Raw genomic sequence first — 10,385 nt, 5'->3', positions numbered from 1 at the left:
TAAGTATCTCTGAGGTCATGGTCTGCTGAGCTGGGCGTATCCTCTGGGGGTCAAATCATTTTTACACAACTGTTTCCAAGGCTTCGCAGCAAGTGGAGATGTCCTTTCAGGCTGGCTAAAAAGGAAGCAGAAAAGGCGTGAACAGGAGCCACTGCTTGGGCAGAACATGGGGTCACAAATCTGTGTCATCTCCTTCCTCCTCCCCCACCAGACACCAGAAAGATGCCAGTTTCTGCTAAGACTCAATTCTTAACTCGCTACAGTCTCTACGGGTATCATCTTATTCCGTTCTTCACATAGCCCTCCCATCATTCCCATTTTATAGATGAGGAAACTGAGGCTGGAGAGTTGAAGTCATTTGCTTAGGGTCACATGGTGGTAGAGCAAGAATTTAAACCCAGGTCTGGCTGGCTCCTAAAAGCCATCCTAAGCTGCCTATCACAGTTGCGTTCTTCTCCACAGGCCCCTGGCACTGCCACATTTAAGGTTCACAGTCCTCAGGTAGGTTCGACCCACTGCAAGGACTGCGCCTGTCATCAGCAGGTAATAGACACACTGGCATCAATCCCCACTGGCTCTGGATTTTCCTGGAGGACTTACACCGGAATATTCTGGAATCTGACACCTGAGGTTTGCCTTTCAAGGACATCCTGGGGAAATCACCCGCTTTCAAGAGCTTTTGTTTACCATGTGTAGACATTCAGCTTGTGCGGGGCATGGATGGGTATTCAGGCTTTACCTACCGAGACCCCTCCCGTCATTGTGATCCCACAGGCCTTTGGACTGACCTCCATCTCACCTTGGACAGCACCTGAGAGCAGAGTCTGTGCCTCATCTATCACCTCCTCTGGTGCCAGCCTCCCCTGCCATCATTCTCTTCCCATCCCAGTGGCCCCCGCTGTGGCTCCTCTAAGCCAAGGTCTTTCTTGTCTCAGGGTGTTTCTGTGTCTGTGCTCCAGGTCTTCCCACTGCGGCACCTTCTCATCTTAGATCTCGGCTCAGATGTCACTTCCTCAGCCGGGCCTTCCCTGACCCCCATGTGAAGCAGCTCGCTGTCCCCGCCGGTTACTCTGCACCACATCACCTGTCTGTTTCCTTCACTTAGTGCAGCTTGTCACTTTCTTGCTGACTTACTTATTGAATTGTTTCGTCTCCTATGAAAGGACGTTGGAAGCATAAGCCCCATGACACTAGGAATCTATCTGCTCTATTCATTGCGTTACCCCCAGCGCAACTCCTGTTGAGCAACTGAGTGCCTGGTACACACCTACCGTAAACCTGGCACTTGATAATATCATGTGACTGAGGTAGGGAGAGACCGAGGGCCAGACTTCATGGGACAGTGGTGGATTTGTCTGCCTGTTCATGGAGGCTTTAGGGCAAAGGAATGGAAAGGAGATGGAAAGGTACATTATAACCTAGTCGAGGGTTTGGCTTCAGGACCGGAGGAAACTTCCACTTCTGATAACACACAAAGTTCTCATATGTTCACTTTGAAATTATAAGAGAGTTTAAAATTCTACCTGCAGATAAAGCCCCATTCTTCACCCTCCCACTGGTCAACTTCATGATGAAAGCTACCTAGGACACCTGGCTGCCCAAATTCCCTCCCCACCCCCGCCATTGGTTCATTGCTCCTCCCACTTACTCGCTGTCCTTGCTTTATTGAAGGTGCCTCTGTTGTCCTTTTCCATGTTCTGCCACGTTCTTGAAGTCACCCTCTGCAAGAAAACAAAACAAAACAAAAACCCAGGGCTCTGTTGGGATGGGCGTGTCGATTCCTGCTCAAAGGCTCACCAGTCACTGACAAGTTAAGTCCAAATACCTCGGCCTGGCCTGGCACCCTGACCTGTCCCACAGGTCGCCCAGTCCCCACCTGCAGGCTCTCCCTTGGAGAGTCTGGCCCTGCCCACATTTCTGGCCTCATCTCCTGCCACCTTCCCCCTCACTTACTAGACATTCCAGTTGCAGTGATGGCCAAGTTGCGTCCACCCTCAGGATTTGCACACTTGCTGTTATTAAAAACCACTTGGGCTTATTAATGTTTGAATTTCCTGCTGGATATTAGCTGCCTGACAGCAGGGCCTGGGTCTGCCATGTTCACAGATGTAGCCCCAGCTTCCAGTATAGAATGAAGAATAGAATAAAGGATAAGTACAGAATGCTTGATAAATGCTTAATCAAGATATGATGGATGGATGGATGGATGCATAATTGAATAAATTATGGGATGGGTGAATGGGTGCATGATTGAATGAGTTATTGGATGGATGGATGCATGATTGAATGAGTTATTGGATGGATGGATGCATGATTGAATGAATTATTGGGTTGATGGATGGATAGATCAATGGCCAATGGATAATTGAATGGAATGATGGTGTCAGCCATATTTTCCAATTCGGAGACTGAAGAGGGAGGGACTTAAGTACCTCTAATCCCAGGTTCAGATGTTTAGCATGAAACCATATTTGTTGTGAACTGCTCTTTGACTAATACCTTCTTTGCCCACCATCAGACAACAGGTCTTTTGCTTTATTTCCCAATCTAGTTCCTAGTTTGTCTCCTATGAGACATCCCTGAGCTGCTGCCTCAGTCCCTGTCTTGGTCACCTGTCTAGATACTCCCCTCACCCCCAGCTCTGGTGCCAGGCCTTGCTCCTGCCAGGACCTTCCCAGCCTGCATCTTGGAACGGCTCCTGACATGCCAGATGCCATGCGGAGGATTTCCCAAGCTGGAGGAGAGATTTTCACCATAGAAGCTTCTTGGCCTCCCACCACGTCACCCCCAAAGTGCCATCTGATGGCATAAAAGCACCTGGGGAGAATATGGCCATTCCCCCGTTTAGCAGCTTCAAACTGTAGCGCTCGTAATAGTTGATGGGATTTTATTTTTCTTCTTCACCCAAGAAATGCTCATGGTCTTTTTTAGGACCCTCTGCAAAGAAAGGATGGTTTCTTCTCTTACCTGAATATTCTTTGTACAATGTGTGTCGTAGGAATCGCCCGTCTGAAAAACAAAGGATTAAAATGCCTTTCAGGAAGTTTATAAGGGTCAAATTATTTTCATAGTAATACTAAGGAATTATTTGTGTTTTTCACTAGCATTCTCTCAAGCGTGTACAGTAGAATTTTCCAGAGGCTACAAGACGTTGATATCACAGCCAATCAAATGCAGAAGCAGATGTGAGGATCTGGTTCTCCTTCTGAATTCATTTACTAGAATTGTACAAATGTAAAACCATGCTGCTCTTCTCACTATTTTTTGCATTTGAACATACAGTTATCTTAAAGAAAAATGTTATTTCTGTTTACTACCTAGTGAATTTATCATTGTTACTTTAATGAATTAATATATAAATATTTTTAATGTCTCAGCATTAGTTTCTAATATGGTAAATATCCATGGCCACACAAAGAAGAACTCTGTGGGGGTCCTCAATATTTTTTGAGTATAAAGGGGTCCAGAGGTCAAAAAGTTTGGGAACCACTGTCTTCACAGATGAACTGGCAGCAAAATTTCAGCATATCGTCCAGCAAATGTCATTACAAAATATGTTCACATGGGGAGTAAACGGTATTTTTAAAAGTCCGTTCAAAAGAGACTCAAATGTCATTATTGCAAATGACAAAGTAACTTGAGAATGAATCTTCATTCACTGCTTCACTAATCCTCTCTGAGTCTCAGTTTTCTCACTTGGAAATGGGCATAAAATTAGTAATCTTAACTTATTGTGAGGATTAAAAGAAATAATTTCATTTCCAATAAACATGCAAATATTAGAAGGAACCATACAAAATTGCTATTTTTGTGTGTAAAAAGTGGCCCACTCTTGGCAATTTCATATGTCTCAAATTGCTAAGCATCACCACTACATAATTCCCTCTGTTGATTGTCAGCCCCCACCCAAGCCCAGCAGTAAAACATCTGAGGGAGAGTGGAAATCTGGCCACAGATGTTTCACCTGGCAATCAATGTCTGCATCCATTAGCTCACTTCTCTCCCACTCAGGGCTTGAGCCTTGTCTGATGGCTGTGATGTCAAAAAATCACATTTATGCACCTGAAACTCATATCATGTTATATGTCAATTGTATATCTCAATGGAAAAATCACCTCCATGCACTATCTGGACATTTTATTTCTTTTTGTTCTGTGACCATCCTAAAAATCATCTGGGTCTTAAGGACAAGCACTGACATTTATGGTATAAGGCAAAGAGCCCAAGGGATCTGACTGACCCACACCCTTGGGTGGCTAGCTTATCAGCAGTCTTTGGGAGGTAGAGAGCTTATCAGCAGTAAGTCAAGTTTTAGGGTTTTTTTCCAGGCTGGAGGCTTCCTGAAACATTCCTGTTCCTCCCTTCTCCTTGAGGATGCATTTTGGCCAGTTAATGCCTGCTCAAGGCTCTGTGGCCTTACTTTATTCTTCTCAGGACACAGCTGGTGAAGTCACTTGTCCAAGGGGAGCACGGGGTCCTATTTCCCATATCATGAACCTGGACTGTTTAGCTTCTGAATGACCTTGAACCCACTCAGGAAAATGCACTAATTCTCCCTGACCCTGCTCTCTAAAAAATAAGATTAGGGGCCGGCCGAGTGGCTCAGTTGGTTAAGAGCTCACTCAAGAGTGTGAGCTCTGAGCAACAGGGTCGCTGGCTCGATTCCCGGCCCGAGCTGAGCTGCCACTGTGCTGCCAACAGGAGGCAGGATGGCTCACCTAAAAAATTAAAATTAAATAAATAAATACTAAGACTTATTGCATGTGTCAATGTTCATTTTCCTCTCGAGAAAGACACAAACCCCTCCAACACAGGGTTTCCGGCTGATGGCCTGTAAAACTTGAATGATCATTGGCCTCCTCTAGCAGCTGGCTCTCAGAGGAGACTGGCATATTAGCTGTGGGCATGAGACCTGCAACTTATTTTCAAATAGTCTGGAAAAACACATATGTAGGCTTATATGGAGAGAGAGTTGGGGTTGGGGAGAGGGAGAGAATGATAAAGCAAATGTGACACTATTTGAACAACTGGTGAATCAGGGTAGAGAGTCCAAGACACTATTCTTGTCACTTTTCTGTTAGTCTGAAATTATTTAAAATATTGGGTTGTCAGAAAAGTCATGACGCATTTTTGCAACAAAAAACATAGAAAAAAATACGTCATGACTTTTCTGACAACCTAATATGTAGTTAAAAGAAAGAAACTTGAATAAAAGCCTTGTTCCTTAGTTGCCCTGGGTCAAGAGTGCGCTGCTCTTCCCCGAGAACCTTGCTCCAAGAAAGGTTGTTGGAATTCAGGATGCTTTCCAACTTTCTCCAAGTACCAACAATCTTTGCTAAGTGACAGCCCCCCTGGGGGCAAGGCTAAAAACTTCACTTACATTTCCATCTGCCAGGTTCAGATCATTCCTGTGGGAGGGGAAGAACACACACACACACACACACCCACACACACATACACACACACACACACACGCATGTACACACACAGGCTTTAGAACAGGAGGACAAGTGTGGAATTCCCACCCTGCGCCTTGTTAGCTGTGTGTGCTGTCTGGGCAAGGTCTTGAACTCAAGTCTTCCCTTTTCCATCAGACAGAGATGATAGCTGCGTACATTTGTTGAGGACCTACTGTGTGCCCAGTACTGCTCTAAACACCTTACAGGACTTCTCTCATTAACGCCTCATAATTACCCCATGAAGTGATTACTATTGTGACCATCACCAGCTCCATTTTACAGATGAAGAAACTGAGGCTAAGAAATGTTAGTTACCTGCCCAAGGTCACCAGGGAAGAAAGCCACTGGAATTTTGAACCTGTTTCAGTGGTTCTGAGCCTGCCCTCTTAATCATACGCGACACTGCCTTCTGGTTATATACGTCTCCTTTTATGGGCTTCCGACAAAATTTAAAGACAGCATCTCTGAGGCACTCAATCAACAGCCGGCATCATTTAATTACTCTCTTTGCTTATCTCTATCCGGCTCATGTAAGTGAATAAGGAAGATCAGGAGACGAGAAAGAAAGTAGTTCCAGGCTTGTACAGTGATAAAAATGGCATTCCATTCCAAAGGACGCCTGACTCACCCCACAGCCCTCTTTTGATAAAGGCTGTTCCTTCCATACCCCAGCATGTTCCTACAGGCTGGTCTGCTCTTGGGGTTTTGCATCTGACAGACTGCATATCCCATCCACTAAGGCAGCGGTTCTCAACCTTCCTAATGCCGCGACCCCTTAATACAGTTCCTCATGTGGTGGTGACCCCCAACCATAAAATTATTTTCGTGGCTACTCTATAACTGTAATTTTGCTACAGTTATGAATCGTCATGTAAATATCTTTTTGTTTTCTGATGGTCTTAGGCGACCCCTGTGAAAGGGTCGTTCGACCCCCGAAGGGGTCGCGACCCACAGGTTGAGAACCGCTGCACTAAGGTATGATTTGGTGTCTAGAGATGGACAGTGACACAAATAGCAGAGATTCTGTTTTGTGTTTGTGAAGCAAGTGGCATAATGGCTCAACTGTTAGAAGTCCATTTTACAGATAAGGAAAATGAGGCATGGAAAGTTCTACTATTTGTGACACGCAGCAGTGAGGGGCCAGGTGGGCACGGGAGCCCAGGCTATCTGGCTGGAGAACCCACTCGTAATTCCAAATAGCAAGTAGAATGTAGGAGGAATCATAAAGATACCTAGTTAGTTTGAATCCTTTTATAGGCAATTTTTTCAAAGCTCAGGATTCTAGACATAAGGATTCTCAAGACTGTTCTGATGTCTCATAATTTTATTATTTGCAATGATAATGATGCTAAACACGTAACTGATTTAATGTGTACGTCATTCTTGACACATCTCAGAGAAATAAATTCTCACATCAGGAAAAAAAAAATGCTTTCGTAGATCATGCACCCTGATGTATTCTTTTGGCCAACAGGGTCACTGTAATTATCCTTAATCTTGACTGAGGGTGCAGTCTGTCCTCAGCTCTTAGGACTCAGAGATGCAGAAGTGGGGATGCGAGCCCTGGAGTGTGTGGACTCAAAGTTCCAATGAGCTCATCTTTGATAAGGCTACCCGACATCTCCCTGAAGTTCCAGATTCTTCACTTGCCACACACCAAAATCCACACCAAACCTCTCGACCTTACACCTTGCATGAAGCACAGGCAGGTTTTAGGTATCGCCTGCTGTCCTTACTCTGTTGTCCTTGCTTTCCTTGGAAAAATTATGCAAACTAAAATGATGCTATTCGTGCCCCTCACTCATCTATTTATTGTCTCCATCCCCAAAGACAAAGACTGATTAAGTGACATTGAATGGTCCTGCTAGAAGTTAGAGTTCTCAGACAATGCAAATAATGGATATATAGATGGATATAAAACATCTGATGTTTTCTGAGCAACTATTATCGCTTGCCTCTGCTCTGAGACCTTTACATATCTGAATTAAATTAATCCCCATAACAACATCAAGTGGCCCCATTTTACAGATGAGAAACCTGAGGCTCAGAGATTGAAGCACTTGACACCAAGGTCAGACATCTAGGAGGTGGCAGAGCTGGGGTTTGCAGCCAGTCTGCAGACTCAAAGGCCTGTGTGACATGCAGGCGAAGGGGGAAAGGGTGGAAGATTTGACAGGAGGGGCAGGGCAGGCGCAGTAGGTGAAAGAGAGATGCTCTCAGCCATGATCAGAGGCCAGTGGTTTTCTCTGCAACCGGTCTCCCCTGTGCGGGATTACAGAGAGAGTGGGGTTGAGGGCTTGTGCACCCACACTCACCTGCCTGCTGGCGCTGCTTGACGCACTGCCCATGGTTGGGGATGCCCTTAGTGATGTCACCTGGGTTCAGGATGTGGCACTCATAGCCTGAGGGACAGAGGAGTGGCTCCGCCCCATCTTCTGTGGTGCTGCAGGCCTCTGCTGTGGGAGGGACGCATGCCAGGGTCTCAGGGGCAGCCCCTCCATGGGGGCAGTGAATGCACGTCATCCAGAGGGGCCACCTCTCATCTGTGCTCCCCAGGATCCAGGCTATGCCTTGGGTCTCACTCACAGTCATGTGTGTGCATGCACACATATGCACATGCACAAACACACATGCACACACAACAATCCAAAGTACATGATCCCAAACATGCCCTCACATGCATAGTGACATACATACATACATGTTCGCCTACATGCCCTGAAACACATATGCTCGCATTTAGTCACTTGTGTACACACATGTTCACACACAAAAATCCTGACACACATATGCTCAACACTTCACACATACACATTTTCTCCATCCCGCAAATTCTAATACACATATGCACCACCCACGCATGTTCACACGTACACAAACCCTGCACACACACTCACACATATAGTCACACACATTTACGCGAACACGGATGCACAAATATTCAGACATACACGGTCACACAGTTGCTTGCAAAGCTGCATACCCTAACAGATGACACAGTCACACACCCAAAAACATGCAAAATCACAAGCACAGCCTCACACATGCAAGTGTACACACTTGAACCCCTACCGTTCTCTAGGCCCTGGGCCTGTGTGTGGTTCTTGTCAGAAACTGCTCTCCACCCACCCTGGAGAAGGCCTCAGCATTAGGAAGCAGAGAACACCTTATTATGATTTTAGGGATCTGAAAGCCAACCCCCAACCCCCTCCTTCTCAATTCTTCACCAGGAAGGAGACCCCATTCCCAGGGAGAGTCGAAGCCTATACTGTCCTGGGGAGGCTGAGAGCCTGGCCGAGCCCCACCGTCACCCTTCTGTGTTGGAGTGGGGGAGGGTCCAAGAGGGCTGAGCATTTGGGGTTGGGCAGGCTGCTGGAGCAGAGGCAGCCCCTGTTATCAGTGTTCTGGTAGCAGCCTGAGAAGGAGGGATCCTGGCTCTGATGTCAGGACAGGGCTTCATCCTGCAGGTACCTTGCAACACCTCCTCAGGGCCGTCCAGGAGCCAGCCGTTGCCACCAAGCCATCGAGGTTTCGGCTGGACCAGCCAATCTAGAACTAACCAAACAATACCCGGTTAAATTGAGGTCCTCCTCATGCAGCTGAGAAACACCCCAGCCTCTGGGAGTGGGGCAGCCTACATTTCATCTTGAAACACAGAGGCTCCCTGGAGGAGAAACAACTGTGGTCCTCCAGAATACATTTGCCCCTTCCTTTTAGCAATGGGACTCTGAGTTTTGGCGGGGAATTGGGTGGCCAAGCTGGAGACTACATTTCCCAGCCTCCCTGGCAACTAGGCGTGGCCATGTGAGTGAATTCTGGCCAATGGGATGTGAGCAGAAGTGATGCTGTAACTTCTGGTCCTGCCTTTGCATTGATGCTTGTTTGCTCCCCTGCCTCTCTCTCTCCCTCCTTTTGCAGTCTGGGAGCCACTTTGATCATGCGGAGCAACAAGATGGAGAGAACCAGGGTCCCAGGATGACTGTGGAGCAGAGCCACCTGCCTTCTGTAGACCATCTGTCTACCTCTGGCCTATTAACTGAAGGAGAAATAAATGCCTAATAACTTGGGCCCCCGGGTTATGGGTCTTTTTGTTGCAGCAGCACAGCCTGTTCTATAACCAATATATTTTTAACCAGAAGAGTAACTTGGTAGACTGGAAGGTCTTCAAAAACCCAAAATAAGGGTTGAAATCCCAAATGCCTCAAGGGGGCAGACAGGTAACATAAAGGAGAAAAGCAGGCCAGGTAGGGACAAAGAGGTAGGGCAAACTGGAGAATGTTCCTGACTCAATGGGTCAGCTGCTGGTGAGCTCTGGCCAGCCATTCCCAGTGTCTCCAGAGGTGATTTTTTTTGTTTTAAACTATAAACCTGGATTTTAACAAATGTAAATCCTCTGGTGTTTAAATGTTGGCAGCTAATTGAAAACATTGTAAGCACTTTGGAGATCAAATAATACTGGTCTGGGATTATATTTGTTTATGATCTCTGCTTTAGTCTGAATCGGAAATATGACAAAAATAAAGAAGTTCACGTGATGTCTAGTGCCTTTGAAAGTCCATAGATCGGTGTAGGTTAAAATGCTGGTTAGCTTTTTCTTTAAAAGAGCATGAGATGGTCACTCACAGCATGGCAATTGGAACAACCGAGGAACAAACCAGCAGTTTGCAATTTCTGAACGAGAGGTTCCGCAACCACTGTTTCCAATCTCCTGGTTCTTTCCTCCTTCTTCCCACCACCTCGGACCACATGATAGAAAATGTTTTCAATGCTATCTTTTACCAAATAGGAAATGTATTAATATTCACTATTTGTCTTCTCCTCTGCATTGGTGAAAGGCTTCTGAGCATCAGGGAAATGTACACATTTTTCTATACGTTGTGTAATACTAAAACATGGTCAAGGCCTCCCATCAATTTGCAGACCCCT

The 10,385-nt window shown here is 46.1% G+C and overlaps 1 protein-coding gene across 5 annotated transcripts in view; it reads right to left on the bottom strand.

Moving 5' to 3' along the window:
• Nucleotides 1-6: 6 nt before the first annotated feature.
• Nucleotides 7-10,385, bottom strand: part of WFDC1 (WAP four-disulfide core domain 1) — a 28,302-nt gene continuing 17,923 nt past the window's right edge. For 3 of the 5 annotated variants that reach the window (XM_019634598.1, XM_019634592.1, XM_019634604.1), the window contains exons 5-10: nucleotides 8,931-9,014; nucleotides 8,532-8,600; nucleotides 7,775-7,915; nucleotides 2,968-3,009; nucleotides 1,649-1,721; nucleotides 7-115 (exon numbers count right to left, since the gene is read on the bottom strand). In XM_019634598.1, the coding sequence (XP_019490143.1) occupies nucleotides 1,663-1,721; nucleotides 2,968-3,009; nucleotides 7,775-7,915; nucleotides 8,532-8,600; nucleotides 8,931-9,014 (395 nt within the window). In that variant the 3' untranslated portion in view covers nucleotides 7-115; nucleotides 1,649-1,662. The remainder of the gene's footprint in view (nucleotides 116-1,648; nucleotides 1,722-2,967; nucleotides 3,010-7,774; nucleotides 7,916-8,531; nucleotides 8,601-8,930; nucleotides 9,015-10,385) is intronic. The other 2 variants (XM_019634612.1, XM_019634617.1) reach the window with 2 other exon arrangements.

This window comes from Hipposideros armiger, unplaced genomic scaffold (assembly GCF_001890085.2).
Source record: "Hipposideros armiger isolate ML-2016 unplaced genomic scaffold, ASM189008v1 scaffold_19, whole genome shotgun sequence".
NCBI classification, from domain to species: Eukaryota; Metazoa; Chordata; class Mammalia; order Chiroptera; family Hipposideridae; genus Hipposideros; species Hipposideros armiger.
Note: the sequence above shows the minus strand (reverse complement) of the source record. Positions and strands in the feature narration are given on the sequence as shown.